The following is a 16668-nucleotide window of genomic DNA, read 5'->3' on the forward strand; positions in this document are numbered from 1 at the left end:
ATTACTGAAGGCTATGGAGCAAATAATCAAGCGTCCATATGTTTATAAGGAAATGTTTACTACGGTACGACATGTTTTCCGGTGTTTAGGCGTGGGTGTGTTGCTGCCAGGCGCACGAGTAACAGGAAACGTTGAAACTACGTAAGCAAGACGTTCATAGTGTAACAAGGGTGGCTTTAGGTATAATTAGATTCACGGTATAGCTTCGGAATCGTGTCTGTCTGTCTTGGTCTGTCGGTTTGTGTGAAGTAAGGTGTCGAGTTAGTGAGAATGTTATGTAATTCTCTCTCTCTCTCTCTCTGTTACTACCATCACTACTACTACAACTGTTGCTTCATTTATTCTACTACTACTACTACTACTACTATTTATATATACTACTACTACTACTACTACTACTACTACTACTACTACTACTACTACCTCTTAATACTAGACTACTACTACTACTACCTCTTAATACTAGACTACTACTACTACTACTACATCAATTTATCAGTTATCCATTTTTTTTCTACTCATTTACAAACCTCATTTTGTTTCTTCGGCATTCAGGAAGCATTAATTTTAAACCTATTTCCTGTCACTTCCTCCCTTCTTTATACTTGACTCGTACTCAGGAAGTGTTCTAAATCCAATGTGCAAGAGTTCTTTTGTCCAGTGATGCATTTATCATTCTCAAGATTATTGTGCTCGTAATAGCTTCCTGTTTACCGTGATGACCAATGTGCAAAAACTCGGAAATGTGTTGACGAGCTTGCATGTCCGTCTCTCTCTCTCTCTCTCTCTCTCTCTCTCTCTCTCTCTCTCTCTCTCTCCTACAGGCTATAACTGCATTTTTATCTTTTTTTCATCTTCAGTACACATTTTTTCCTATTTTCCATTTATCATCATTATTATCATCATCAATCCGTTTTTTTCGTATTTCTTATTATTATTACGAGTATTTTTTTTATAGTTATCCAGCTTTCTATAGGGGGGAGTGTGTTAACGATTAATGTCCACAGGAAATATGAATATGGGGGGACACTATTCACAGGGGATTGTAGTTATATGAGATGTTTGACGATGGGATGTTCACCAGGGAATTTAATAAGACCATGGGTGTGTGTGTCAATATTGCCAATATGTCCACTGGGGAATGTCAGGGGGGATGTCCACTGGGGAATCTTTAGGAGAATGTCCACCGGGGATATGATAATGGAGGTGGTGGGTAATCACAGGGGAATTTGACCCCGGGGGAATAATAACCATGGGGGAATCTGTCGGGAAGAAAAGATGTCCTCAGGGTAATAATTATGATCATAGAAAAAAGAACAGGGAAATAAATACAATCACAGGGGAGGGAACAGCTACAGGGGAATTTGACACTGGGGAAATAACCATAGGGGTATTTTGTCAGGAAAGAAAAGACGTCCACATTGTATAATTATGGCCATGGAGGGAAATAAATACGGGGAAATAATATAACCTCGGGGTGGGGATATGCTTGACCCCCCAAAGACACGCGATGCTCCATTTGAACCCTTAACATTCACTCCCATGCCCTTGAACACCTTAACCTCCTTGACTCGCTTCGTTGTGGCATCAGAACTCACTCCTTCCCTGGCCTTGCGCGATGGCTTCTCCCACTTCATCGGTAGGGGGTTGCTGTGCGTAGGAACCTTATTAAACACAAATAAATCTAACAAACTCCCCCAGCACACCGAGGTATAAGCTTACTCTATCTTTGACGTATCGGCGCCTCAGTTCACGTGTTTATAAAGCCTCTCGTAGGAGTTGCTGGGGTTTTCATTGACTGTTTTGTGATCGTAGTGATAGTTTTACACGACTTCTGTATCTTGAAAGGGAAAACACACCCATGAAAACCCGGTTAATCTTCACTGTGGCCTTGGAAAATACCCGTAATGGGAACCCTGTGCGTTTACGAATACGAACCACAAAATTAAGGTGCCTGATAAACAACTATATATTAAGTATATCAGAACCATCAATGAACCTACGCCATACCACTGTACATCCCTACTGTTTTTCTTGTTCCCCAACTGTTTATCCTCTAACCCACTCCTCTCTTTGCTGTGCGTTGATGTCTTGTTGGAAACCTTGAGGACTTAACCCGCTCTGTGTGGTAAGGAGGAAGAACTTGGCGTATAAGGACGGTCATCGGACGTTTACGAAGCTTCATAATGAAAAGAAAATCGACGGATATCTAATGATGACTATGATGCTCCTATTTTTCCTCTCAATCTTCTCTAGTATTGTATTAGCTAATGAACTGATGCACTTTCTTCAGTTCAGTTTAGTCGTCGCTTTAAACAGTGAGAGCACCAGCAATGTCCTTTTGGGAGGCCACTGACGCAACGGGAACCCCCACAGCATCCACAAACTGAGAGGAGGAGGGGGAGGTATAGAAGAGGAGGAGGAGGAGGAGGAGAAAGAAAAAGAGACGGGAAAGGAAGGAAGGGGAGGAGGGACTGGTCTGGTGGGGCATACATAACTTGGGATATACGTTTCATGCATCGTTTATCACAGGGAAGGAAAGGAAGGCAACTCGTATTGCTTAAGTCTGGGGGCAAGAGTGCAAGAGTAGGAGGGAGAAAAAAAATGGGATATACGCTTCATGCATCGTTTAAGACAGTGGTTCCCAAACTTTTTTACATTATGCCTCCTATTGATTATTAAGAAATCCTCACGCCCTTCATACACCACTGCCATACAAATACAGAATCATTTAGAGGAATGTTATAACTCAACTTCGACACAGCCCTGAATCATACAGAAGTTTAAACACCCACCAAATAATAATATGTGTATAGTCGTGTGGGATGTTCTATTAAACGTTATAACAATGCCTCTTTAAACAGCCGGGGCCGGATAGCCAGTCGCTCAGCCATGGAAAATATAACAGTTGTGAACGTATTGTATTGTCCCGTGTACAGTAGGAAAACATTAGAGGCTGAATAAGCTATTGTATGCACCCTAACGCGAGATAAGCGAGGATAAGGGATTGTCCTATAGACCTACTCTAGTCTCCTCACAGCCTATCCATACGTATCCTTGTGGTAAACTGACTCAAACCCGTAAGAGTAAGATCGTGAAGAGCAGAGAGGGTGCGGGGTGAAGGCTATCCAGTATGTGTGTGTGTAATTCTCCATGTTCTGATCACACGCTTTACTCGCGATCTCCTGACTGTACCGACCATCCCTGAATGAGCTTTTGTGTGTGTGTGTGTGTAGACAGGGGGCGGAATGGGCCTTCGGAGAGAGCTTGGGTGAAGAAATTAGGAGGGAGGGATAGAGAAGGAATGAAAGAGGATGACGAGGAAAGAAGGGAGGAGAAAAGGAAAATGATGATAAAGACAGTGGTAATGTGTGTGTGTGTCGTGATGGCCGACAGGAAGGAAGTTGTGTGTGTGTGTGTGTGTGTGTGTGTGTGTGTGAAGCTACAAGGACGTGCTCACTTTAGTTTTTGTCATTTTGCCGTCATTCAGATCATATTGCGTTATTTATTCATGTATCGTTTTATATATTTATCAATCTCAATTTATGGCTATTTACTTATAGACTTGCTGGCTGTCAGTGGGTTACGATGAGCCCCTTCAACTGCGTATTTCTGCGTAAATTTAACTATTTACATGCTGACTGCTGCTCTTCTAAACTTGCTAACTGCATGCATCTACTTCTTCGGCCCCGCTGTACAAGACTTTCTACTCTAGCTCACCTCTTAACTATCCACATCCCTTATGCAAGAGGTAACCAGCATCTTCATTCTCTCATCCTTTTTTTCTAGTAAACTCTGGAACACACTGTATATCCACCTTCCTATGACTGGAACTCGTTATGTATGTTTATGTATAATCACATGGAATTCTCAGCCAGTTTTGCGGGCTTTTTTTGTCTTTTTTATTTGACCCTGACTGCTTCCTCTGATATAAAAAAAAAGAGCAAGCCACCCCTGCATGTCTGTAATAACGTATGTAGTGTAGCTTAGAAATTTTACAGTGAAGGTGTTAAAATGTATGATATTCGTGTAGTCTTGGTTTAATTAAAAATGCATCGTCGAAGTTATTAAGAAATACACATCCTTTGCTAAAACACCCAGTATTTATATAAGGTTATAATATTAAGTTTACGATCAAGTTGGTGAATGGGGAGCTATTCAGTAATAATATAGATAGGTTAGAGACGCTGCCACATGATACCAGTGTTGCCACATCATCGTCAAGCCCATTGGTGCCAACATAACAGTTTTGTCACTCCGTGGAAATGTGTCAATGGGATCTTACGTAACTAATTATGCGCTCTCTCTCTCTCTCTCTCTCTCTCTCTCTCTCTCTCTCTCTCTCTCTCTTCGCTTTTCCTTTTCATCTGCCGCCCCCGCCCAATTCTTTTTTTCCCTTATTTTCTTCCCTCATTCATTCTCTCCTCTCTCCCCCTCATTTCTTCACCCACGCCTTCCTCATCAACTCTTCTATTCATCTCTCTCTCTCTCTCTCTCTCTCTCTCTCTCTCTCTCTCTCTCTCTCTCTCTCTCTCTCTCTCCAGTAATTAGAAGGAAAGAAAAAGTTATGGAGGCGGGAAAGTGAAAGAGGAGGAGGAGGAGGAGGAGGAATGCAGAAGTTTAGTAATTTAATGGAAAAATTCTCGTGGGAAATTAAGTCCACCATATAATTATTTACTTACTTTCCTTCTTTCTTTATATATTTATTTGCTGCTTATTTTTTGTCCGTAATTCACATGGTCATTCAGTTAGTCGGTAATTGTTGGTAAATCAGTAATTCAGTCAGTAATGCAGTTAGTCAGTCAGTCAGCCAGTCAGTAATTTAGTCTGTCAGTCACTCAGTTGGTCAGTTAGCCATAAAGTAATTTAGTCAGTCAGTCAGTAATTCATTCATTCAGTTAGTAATTCAGCTTGTCAGTCACTAGTTCAACGGGGTCATTCGTTTAGTCAGTCACTCAGTTAGTCGATCAGTTGGTCAGTTATCCATAAAGTAATTTAGTCAGTCAGTCAGTAATTCATTCATTCAGTTAGTAATTCAGTTTGTCAGTCACTAATTCAACGGGGTCATTCGTTTAGTCAGTCACTCAGTCAGTCAGTCAGTCAGTTAGTCAGTCAGTGGGTTAATGACTTGTTTATATGTACGACCTTCCTCTTCTTCATCTTTTTCTTCCTCTTCTTCTTTTTCTTCCTCTTCTTCTTTTTCTTCCTCTTCTTCTTTTTCTTCCTCCTCTTCTTCTAACTTCATCTTCTTTTCTTCTTTCCTTTTTTTTGTCTTCATCTCATCCTTCCTTTATCCTTTTCCGTCTTTTATCGCTTTTCCGGACCCCTATCTTCCTCCTCCTCCTCCTCTTTCCTGACTTAGCTATACTTATCCTTCCAGTTCCGTTTCCTCTCTCTCTCTCTCTCTCTCTCTCTCTCTCTCTCTCTCTCTCTCTCTCTAAAAGCTGAAATTGCCTTAGTTTTGACGCAAATTATGAACTTTTCCATCCGTGTGTGTGTGTGTGACGAAGTAATAGTCTTCTCTCTCTCTCTCTCTCTCTCTCTCTCTCTCTCTCTCTCTCTCTCTCTCTCACACCATCACTTGACACCACAGAAGCAATAAATAAATGAATAAATTACTTTTAAGCCTTGAATGATCAGAGAGAGAGAGAGAGAGAGAGAGAGAGAGTTATAAATAACAACTAAACAGATAAAGACAAAAATAGGTCACTGTATATAGAAGCAGATCGATAGTTTTAATACATCGACAAATAGATAAACAGAGAGAGAGAGAGAGAGAGAGTAAAAAAAATAAAAATAAAGAATTGACGAGAAGGAACAAGGAGATGAGTTAAAATAGAAAAGAAATCTGAGAAATGAGGGAAAATTAAAAAGAAAAAGAAGCATTGAGAGAGAGAGAGAGAGAGAGAGAGGTGGGGGCGTTGCAATTCCACACGCTAATAAGCTAGACAGGAGAAAAGAATATTAGCCCCGGCATATTAGCTTCTCCGGCGGCAAAGCAAAAGTCTCCCCTTGTTTAATTATGTGCCCGGCGTGGGAGGAAAGGAGAGAGAGAGAGAGAGAGGGGGGGGGGGTAAGATAAGGAGAGGAAGGAGGAGAGTATGAAGGAGGAAGATGGAAGAGGGAAGGAAAGGAATGCAGAGAGAGAGAGAGAGAGAGAGAGAGAGAGAGGAAGTAGGAGGGTATGAAGAAGATGGAAGAGGGATGGAAAGGAATCCTGAGAGAGAGAGAGAGAGAGAAAAGAATGTGGGTGTGAACATGGGCTCTCATTTTCTTTATTAGAGGGAGAAAAGGAGAGAGAGAGAGAGAGAGAGAGAGAGAGAGAGAATAATGAAAAGAATGCGGGTGTTTACTCGGCTTAAGGTTTTCTTTATTAGAGGGAGAGGGAAAGGAAATTAGAGAGAGAGAGAAAAAAAAAGTGAAAATAATCAGGATTCAGGCGTGGATTCTGACCATAATGAGAGAGAGAGAGAGAGAGAGAGAGAGAGAGAGAGAGAGAGAGAGAACCTTTTGCCATATCACAACAATTTCTGATTTTTTTACTTCTTTATCTCCTTCTTCTTCTTCTTCTTTTTATTCTTCTTTCTCTTCTTATTTTCCTTCTACTTTTTTCTCCTAATTCTTTTTCCTGCTTTTCTTCTCTCTTCATCTTCTTTAGTTTTGTGTTTATATATATCCATCTGTGTGTGTGTGTGTGTGTGTGTGTGTGTGTGTGGGTGGGTGTGGGTGGGTGTGTGTGTGCCATGAGTCAGGGAGTAGCAGCCAGGCACAGGTGGGGGCAGATGAATATTAACTAGTATACACGGACCAACAGGTGTGGCTAGGCAGGCGTGCAGGTGAATGCTTATATAAATACCTGACTTGCTTAATTGATAGGTAAATTGGTGGCTGGGTTGACAGGTATTTGTTTGTTTACTTGTCTAATCATTGTTGTTGTTATTATTATTATTATTATTATTATTATTATTATTGTTGTTGTTGTTATTGAATACGAAGATAGAAAGAATTTTAAGTTAATCTTCGTTCATCTATCTTTCTTTATTTTCCTGTATTTCTTTCTCTATTTCTTTCTTTATTTATTTATATCATTGTGGAAGTTACGTTATATTAAGTTAGTTTTTCTTTTTTCTTCTTTCTTCTTCCTTTTTTCTTCTCTTCTTCCTCTTCTTCTTCTTCATCTCCTTTTTCTTCACCTTCTTCTTCACCTTCATCTTCATCACCATCATCATTATCTTCTTTTTCTTCTTCTTCTTCTTCTTCTTCTTCTTCTTCTTCTTCTTCTTCTTCTTCTTCTTCACTCTCATCTTCTTTTTCTTTATCATCATCATCATCTTCTCCCTCATTTTTTTGTTCTTGTTCTTCCTTTTCTTCTTCTTTCTACATTCATTCATTCACTCACTTATCAAATTCAAAATATCAAGAACCCAATAAGTTTATGACGTAAGGAAGACACACATGGAGGTCACTTTATAATATACTGATTCACTATTCTATTTCATTCTTACTTCTCATATTTCACTCACCTATTATTTATTTTTTGCCGATTATTATTGTATCTGGTTTTGAAGAGAAATACTGGTGTGGTGGTGGTGGTGGTGGTGATAGTGGTGGTGGTTATGCCGCTTATGCTAAGATGAACAGCTGTCGCCACCGCCCATACCGTGCCATAGTGTACGGAAATTTAGTGTTATTTAATGTAAGGTAATGTAAAGGCAAAATACAGCAGGGTTGGGGTGAAGTCAACAAAAGTACCTTCATCCTTTTGTGACCATATATGTATTCTGTTATATGTGTGTATCTCATTAAATGTATCAAATCATATCAAACCACCCAACCACCTTCTCCTCCTCCTCCTCCTCCTATCATCTTTACTCTTTCCCATTCTCTCTCAATTGTCGTCTTTCCCTTTGTTCACCTCATCATTTTACCTTCTCTCCGTTCCTTTTTTATCCTATCCCTTTCTTCCTCACCCCCCCCTTTTCGTGTCCTCCTCCTCCTCCTCCTCCTACTACTACTACTACTACTACTACTACTTCTACTACTACTACTTCTACTATCTTTCTTTCCTCCTTTCCCCATCATTTATATTATCTTTATTATCATCATTTTCCTTTTTTTTTCTTTCCTATATACTCTTATCCTCTCCCACCTTTACGTCCTCCTCCTCCTCCTCCTCCTCCTCCTCCTCCTCGCATCTCGTTTTCCTTCCGTCCCAGTTTTCTCTTCCTTCTTATTCCCCTCATCATTTTCCATCATTTCGTTCCTGCTTATCTCTTACATCCTTCTTCCTCCTCCTCCTCCTCCTCCTCCTCCTCCTCTTTTTACCATTCTCTCCTCCCTTATTTTTCTTACTTCTCTTCTTTCTCTTTAGTCTCATCACCTTCTTTCTTTTAGTACTTGCCTATCCCATCATCATCATCATCATCATCATCCCCCTCCTCTCATCTCTCTTTCCTTTCTTCTATTTTCTCTTATTTCTCTTATTTCTCTTTATTCTCCTCATTACCTTTCTCTCCTTTCCTAAGACTCTCCTATCCTCCTCCTCTTCCTCCTCTCATCTTTCTTTCCTTCCTTCTTAATTTCTCTTATTTTCTTTTCTCTCTTAAATTTCCCTCACCTTTCCTTTCCCATGATTCTCCTCCTCCTCATGGGCACAATAATCTCACTGCGTTAAGGAGAGGCACGTGTTGTTTTTCCCAAGCCACACGAAGATGCATTGCCCGCCTTGTAGCAATAACAACGAATGCGCGGTGTTTGAAATTCTTTGCGTCATTCCCAAGGTGACGGAGATGAGCACCGCAACAACGCGCAGGGGTACTTTTAGTGGACTCGTCCCCGTTGCAAACTGAAGGCCAATGCTGTCTATTCAGAAAGCTAAAAAAGGAGTTTATAATTAGATGCTACGGATCAACAAAATAGAATAGGTAAAATTAAGGTGTTTAGATATTTTTACTTTTCGTCAGACATCCGTTCCTTCATTAGTAAGGCATTCAACTTCCTCTGTCGTTAGCATTTTTTTTTCCATTGCTAAAACTGCTGACGAGGATTTTAACGTGGGAGAAGGGGAAGGATTGCGAGGTGGATAAGGTTTCTCTCTCTCTCTCTCTCTCTCTCTCTCTCTCTCTCTCTCTCTCTCTCTCTCTCCTAAACTTTTTCCTTTTTCCTCTCATTCTTTCTTTTCTTTCATTATCTTTTTCTTTATCTCATTTTTTCTATAACTTTCCTTTCAATTTTCCGTTCCTTCTCATTTCTCTTCTTTCCTAACTGTTCTTTTCTTTATTTTTCCTCTTTTCCCCATTCATTTATTTCATTATTCTCTGTCTCTCTCTCTCTCTCTCTCTCTCTCTCTCTCTCTCTCTCTCTCTCTCTCTCTCTCTCTCTCTCTCTCTCTCTCTCTCTCTCTCTCTCTCTCTCTCTCTCTCCAACCAACCCCCTTCCCAAAACCTGAGTCACTCTCCCCGGGACGTTTATGGCTTCCTACAGGAGGCTGGCGTCCTTAACTCCTGAAGGATTTATTGACTCTATCGTTGTTTTTATCTTGTATTTTATTTTTAAGTGGTTTTATATAGTTTTATTAGCGTATTTTTTATAAAGTTTGTATTTTTTAAGCGATTTTATATAGTTTTATTGGTGTTTTTTTATCAGGTTTTACTTTATTTTCTTTCTTTTTTTTACCGTTTTTATATAGCTTTAAATTACAAGCCATTTTAAAGTAGATCCGGCGCCTTATGACCCAGATGTTGCGGCGCCAAGACACGACGAACCAATATAATCAATCAATCCTCACAATATATTACCAACTTTTACGTCTCAACTCAGAGCCGAAAGCGTCTTAGCACACGGACCGAAAGCGAGGAGAACGAAAGCAAGTAAGCCCGTAAGCCAGTTAGGGGGAGATTACCTTAAGTGAGTGAGTGAGTAAGTTTGTACCATTATTACCACCTGGCGCTCTCTCTCTCTCTCTCTCTCTCTCTCTCTCTCTCTCTCTCTCTCTCTCTCTCGTTTATAGCTTTCTTTCATTTTTCCTTTCTGTCCCTTATCTTTCTATTTTTTTTACTTCTCTTTTAATTCCTAGTTTTCTTTATTTACATTTCTCTCAGTTTTTCTTTTCTTTTTAACTTATTTTTCTTTTCCTCATTTATTTTCTTTCTTTAGCCTTTAATTCCCTTTACCTCTCCATTCCTTCTTTTCTTTCTCTTTAACATCTCTCTCTCTCTCTCTCTCTCTCTCTCTCTCTCTCTCTCTCTCTCTCTCTCTCTCTCAAAAGTCTCTTCTAATTAATCTATTTTCTTATTTTCTCTAATTTTCTCACTTTAATGAAGAAATCTGGAATCCATTTTATTCTCTCTCTCTCTCTCTCTCTCTCTCTCTCTCTCTCTCTCTCTCTCTCTCTCTCTCTCTCTCTCTCTCTCTCTCTCTCTCTCTCTCTCTCTCTCTCTCTTTTAGCCCCCCGTTGTGTGTGAGCAAATCTTCCATTAACACCCCACTTGCGCCTCTCTCTCTCTCTCTCTCTCTCTCTCTCTCTCTCTCTCTCTCTCTCTCTCGTTATTCCTATTCCCCCTTTTTCTTATTTTCTTATTTTTCACTTTTTTTCATTTTGAAGTTGCTTTTTATTTCGCATTTACAACTCAGAAGTCTCCCCCTCTCTCTCTCTCTCTCTCTCTCTCTCTCTCTCTCTCTCTCTCTCTCTCTCTCTCTCTCTGTCTGACGCAAGGAGCCTAACCAAACCGCCTCCACAGAAAGATTTTAAAGAAAGGAAAGCAGCTCTGTAACGTCCTGGGGTTGGTTCCCTATAACAAAGCACTGACAAAAAGCTATTCATTGTCAGGGGAACTTTGATATTTCCTTCCTGAGTAATTCGTCTTTGTTTTCTTATTCTTGTTGCTGTATTTTGTAATTTCTTTGTGTTTGAGGTTAGATTTTAGTATAACAACATATACATATCGTCTTGATTTAGCTAGCGTATGCTGTAGGAAGGAAAGGGGGAAGGGAGGATGGGATGGACGTGAGGAAGGGACGGAATAGATTGGAAGGAAGGAAAGCAAAAGTAGAAGATAGGAAGAAAAAAACGGAAAAAAAACTGTCTAAATCAATCACTGCTCTATTACCTCTTTTATTATTTTTGATTATATGTTTAAGAAGAAATGAAAGCAAGAATAGAAAACTAGGAAAAAAGAAAGGTACAAACTATCAGAATCAATCAGTGCTCCATTACCTTTCTTATTAGTATTGAGTGCATGTTTTAGGAAGAAAGGAAAGCAAGAATAGAAAGATAGGAAGGAGGAAATAAAGTCAAACTGTCCATCGCATCCTCGTACTCAAGGAATGAATGGATCTCCGGGCCGTTACGAGAGTGATTGTAGTGAAGTGTGGAGCTCGGCGGGATGACCATCAGTTGCTTACACAGAGAGAGAGAGAGAGAGAGAGAGAGAGAGAGGAGGAGGGAAGGAAGTAAATAAAAATAAATGTAGAAGGGTTTTATGGCGTGGAACATTATCAAACGACTTCTGAAAATCAAGATAGACTACGTCCAGGAATTTGGTAACGTCATGAACTGTAAAGAGGTCGTTATAAAAGGTTAGTAGGTTCGACAAGCAGGATCTTTCGTAAACTGTGTGTGTGTGTGTGTGTGTGTGTGTGTATGTGTGTGTGTGTGTGTGTGTAAGAGAGAGAGAGAGAGAGAAGCGAACTTTTACTACAAAACGACTACACAAACTCATGTCACGTCTGAAGCCTAGTAGACCGTGCAGAAAGAAATCGTGTGTGTGTGTGTGTGTGTGTGTGTTCCATCAACCAATACAGAAGCACCAATCTCCTTCCTCGAATCTTTTTTTTCTTTCTCTTTTAGTGTTTTTGTTTTTTTTCTCTTAGTGTTTAATTTTTCTTTTTTTAGTGTTTTCCTTTTCCTTAGTGTTTTCTTTCCCTTTCAGTTTGCCATTCCAGTCAACACGGCCGCACCAATATCCTTAAAAACCTGCATCTCTTCGTTTTCTTTCCTTCTTATAGTGTTTATTTTCTCTCTTTTACTTCTAGGTAGTCAATGCAATCAATACAGCAACACCATCTCCTTCCCCACAGCTCTTTGCCTCCTTTCTCTCTTTCAATGTTTCTTTTCCCTTTTTTAGTGTTTCCTATCTCTCAGTGTTTCCTCTCTCTCTTAGTGTTTCCGTTCTCTTTTCAACGTTTCCTTTCTCTCTTCGTGTGTCAATGAAATCACTACAGCAACACAATATCCAATCTCTTCGTTTCCTTTCTCTCCTTTTAGTGTTTCCTTTATTTCTTTCTTGTGTTTCCTTTCTCTCTTTTTAGTGTTTCCTTTATCTCTTTCTAGTGTTTCTCCTTTTAATGTTTCTTTCTCTCTCGGAAGGTGTCAGTACGATCACTACAGCAACACAATATCCAATCTCTTCGTTTCCTTTTTCTCTTTTTAGTGTTTCCTTTATTTCTTTCTAATGTTTCCTTTCTCCTTTTAATGTTCCTTTCTCTCTCAAAATGTGTCTATAGAGTCACTGCAGCAGCATTCTCTCTCTCCCTCAGCTCGAGCACACTGGGTCGGGCCTGAGCGACCAGCAGCTGGGGGCCATCGCGAGGCAGGAGGACATGCAACACTTCAGGAAGGTCTTGGCACCCATCCTCGTCCCGCGCGTCGTCGGCACCCCGGGTCACGAGAGGGTCAGACAGGTGGGTAGGGCGTGGAGCTCTCTGGACCGCATTCTCAAAGATTTAGGGCTCTTGTTAGTACTATTTCTAAGAGCCACTTTATATTATCTTCTGTTGTGAGAACGGCAAGTAGAGGGCTTTTTTGCTACACTCTTTTTGTTGCCCTTGAGTCGTCTCCTTTGTCGTAAAAAAAAAAAAAAAGAAGAAGAAAAGAGCCAGAACTATAAGTGTTTTTCCCGTTCATGGCTCAGAAACCTTGCAGATCTACCGCCTGGGTCATGAAGCCGCACATGAAAATCCCTTTAACTTATACTAGACCCGTTTTAACTAGATGTACTACTAAGGTGTCGAAACGTTTGAGAATGTGGTCCCTGGCAGAGGCGCGTTGGTTATTGCTTTACCTATTTTGAGTAGAGTAACTTTTATGTATCGTGCCATACCTCGTTCCCAAATTTAACCACCTGTTCTTGTGTTGTCATAATACGGATACGTCTTTTATTAACTTTCAAAATTCCCGGACAATCACAGGAAAGAGTGTAGAGATCGAAACAACTGCGAACATATCCTTGATTTGATCTCGACATTTTTTTCTATGACTTTCCGAGAGGTCTGAGGGTTAGTAGAAGACACAATGACAGCAGAGAAGTTAGCTAAGTAGGACTCGAGATAGGGAAGAGTGCTTGAATTAGATCTTAACCCCTGTTCGCTCTTTTTTTCAGGATCTTTTTTACGTTCTGATTTTTCTTATTCTTGTTTCTGCGCCTCCGTGGTGAAATGATTAGCACGCCTAGCTATGAATCCGCGGGTCTAGGGTTGGTATTGTCAGATGCTCCCACCCCTCACACCAACTCTTTCCAAAGGTCAAAAAGGAGGTTAATCGAGCTCTAATGAGTGTTCTGTTAGGTTCACGGTACAGAAGAAGGCTCAGACTACCACCAGGGTCATAAAAGTACCCCTGGAAGTGCCCTAAACTCCCACGAAAGACTAGTAAATTACGTGTTCTTGGGGGCAGAAATGTTTAAAAATATGACCCTAGGTTCGAATCCCGGTCCTGGCAGTCGGCGCCCAGTTCACTCAGCTGTTCATCCCCCCTTTTCGGCCTGGTGGATAAATGGGTTACTAGGGAAGGTGACTGGTAACCCGGATGCCACGCTGGCTCTGTGTCTGGGGTAGTGAGTTCTTACCCACCATGCACAGGCTTAATGCTCGTCTGGCAATCATGTCTTCAGTTAGTCGGTAATTGCGTCTCTAACCTCGAATAACAATACTCTAAACCTAAATCTAGTTATCTTTTCGCGGTGACATGTTTACAAGCTTGAAACGTTTAATTAAGGCCAATGTGATGGTCATGTGTAGCTTTCGCGTATGCCCTCAACTTCACCTTATTTCTTCTTTTCTTCTTATAATCATCTTTGTTGTAATTATCACTAAGGGATGGCATGCTCCTCCCTTCTCCTTTGTTGCGAAAAATCAACAATAAACTTATAAATCAATCGATCTTTATTATCATCAGTCATTATATTGGTTCATTTATTCTGCTACCTTTGTTCTTTCATATTTTTTTTTCTTTATTTTTTGCTTTACCCTTCCATGCCAATAGCACATATTCAATATACAATCAATTTTCCCCACTCATCCTATTCCTCTTAACTCCACTTTGCGTAGTTTCTTTTCTTTTTTATTGCTGAGTAGCTGCCATAACAAATGAACAGATTATAAGTTACTCATGGTTTCGCAACTCACCCATACTGAACGAATTACAAGCTAGTACTCGGGTTTGGACGTTCATTCATATTCCTGTTGAGTGTGGGTGTTTAATTTGGCCTTGGGTGGAAGGTCCTTTGGCTGCACCCAGTGTATTAGTATGCATTGAAAGGGGAGGGCAGTATACTGTTTGTATGGACTGTCTGAGGGGAACCGGTAGTGTCCTTCGAGTTCATCCAGTGTGTTAGTATGCGCTGAAAGGGAAAGGCAGTTTGTATGCACCGTCTGAGGGGAACTGGCAGTGTCTCATGACTGTATATTAAGACACCATCGCTTCTCACATCAACTATTTCTAAAGGTCAAAGAGGGGATCAATCGGGTTTTCATGAGTGTTTTTTTAAGGTTCAAGGCACAGGAGAAGGGTCAAACTACCACCAGGGTCATAAAACTACCCCTGGAAAGGCCTACAGCTACGAAAGCCATGTCAAATATGTGAAATTAGGCGACGAAATGTTTTAAAATACGACCCTCAGACTAATGGTGCTTTCACACACACACACACACACACACACACACACACACACACACACTTTTCTCTTTTATAGGAACAACGATTAGCGGACTTTTTTCTACGCTTTCTTTTTGTTGCCTTTGAGCTGCTTCCTTTGCTGTAAAAAAAAGAAAAAAAATTGTCCTTTGTTTTCTTTTTCTTTCCATCAATCTTAATGGCTTTCTTTTCCTTTCTCTTTCATTTCTACATTTTTTCCACATTTTTTGTTCTGAATCTTTTCTTTCAAGTCAATATGTCTGTTCATTGGAGTTATTTCTTCTGTCTTAATGTCTTTCTTTTCCTTTCTCTTTCATTTCGACTTTTTTATTTTCTTCCCTTCCTTTGTTCTTAATGTTTTCTTTTTCCTTCAGTACATATGTTCAGTGGAGTTTTGTTTTTCTTACCTGAAGGAGGATTTCTTTTTCTTTCTCTTTCATATTTCTACATTTTTTCTTACCTTTTGTTCCGATGTTTGCTTATCCTTTTTTATGTCTGTTCAGTGGAGTTTTGTTTTTCTTACCTGAAGGAGGATTTCTTTTTCTTTCTCTTTCATATTTCTACATTTTTTCTTACCTTTTGTTCTGATGTTTGCTTATCCTTTTTTATGTCTGTTCAGTGGAGTTAGTTCATGTTTTACCAGAAGGAGGATTTCTCTTCCTTTCTCTTTCATTTCTATTTTTTTCCCTTCTTTCATTTTTTGTCTTTTCATTTTTTTTTCAATATGTCTGTTCAAAGGAGCTACTTATTTCTTTTTACCTGAAGGAGGATTTTTTGTTTTCATAACTAACACATATGAAACAAATCTCCAGCATTAGGCACATTAACATCAACCATTATGCCAACACTTTTCAAGCAGGTTTCATCAATACACAATTTCCTTCTATACCTCAGCAAAGTCATCATGTCATTGCAGGGAACTATGTTAGTGTTTGATGGTCATATGATACCTTTTAGCCCAATTTTTTACAGCTGACTTCATAATATGTTGACCTAACTGTGAACATCAACATTTTATCTAATTCTGTCCTCAAAAAAATGGAAATTAAATGTCAAACTAGCCACATTACTCTTAATAAACCTAATGAACCTAATTGCAAAGTACGTATGTGTAATTCTCTCACCCTCATTCTCCTTTTCTCTCATTGCTTTCGCCAGTACAATGTTTAAAAAGTTAAGCGTAAGATGTACATTGCTGCAGTTTTTCTTTGTATTTTCACCTTCTTATGATTTGTACTCTTACATTTCTAGATAACCTTTTGGAGGCAGTAAGACATTATTAAAGAATGAAAGAAAAGAAAACAAGGAGGAACCAAAAGAGAAAGAAACGGCAAGAAGGATAAAGAATAAGATTAGATTAAGAAAACAAATAAAGAAAAAGTAGAAGGAAACACTATCACCTCCTTTTGAAGCTCCCTCACCCCATTTTTGTATGCCCTTGACTGCTTCCTCTGATGTAAAAAAAAAATAGAAAAAAAATGGCAGTGATATTCTTATGATGCAAGTATAGACGGTAACTTCATGCTGTACCTTGTTAGCGATTCCTGTTCAGTCTCCTCTTGGTCACACGTCCATCCTTGGATTAATGAATGCCACACCGTCTGCACATAACCTCCTGTACGCTACTGTATAATGACCGGCATAGGAAGGCAGGGCAGGCATGGCTCTTGACCTTGTGTGTTGTAGTGTGTCCATTGTGACTCATCCTGTCCTTCAAACTTGCTTCCTTCCTTCCTCCTGGCCTTCAAACTACTCAT

The 16668-nt window shown here is 39.8% G+C and overlaps 1 protein-coding gene across 1 annotated transcript in view; it reads left to right on the forward strand.

The window, feature by feature from the left end:
• The window catches only part of LOC127002684 (glutaminyl-peptide cyclotransferase-like), a 29806-nt gene that overhangs the window by 2245 nt on the left and 10893 nt on the right, over window positions 1-16668 (forward strand). The window contains exon 2 of the mRNA XM_050868742.1: window positions 12538-12681. Within this exon, the coding sequence (XP_050724699.1) occupies window positions 12538-12681 (144 nt within the window). The remainder of the gene's footprint in view (window positions 1-12537; window positions 12682-16668) is intronic.

The sequence above is a fragment of the Eriocheir sinensis genome, chromosome 24 (assembly GCF_024679095.1).
Source record: "Eriocheir sinensis breed Jianghai 21 chromosome 24, ASM2467909v1, whole genome shotgun sequence".
Taxonomy (NCBI): domain Eukaryota; kingdom Metazoa; phylum Arthropoda; class Malacostraca; order Decapoda; family Varunidae; genus Eriocheir; species Eriocheir sinensis.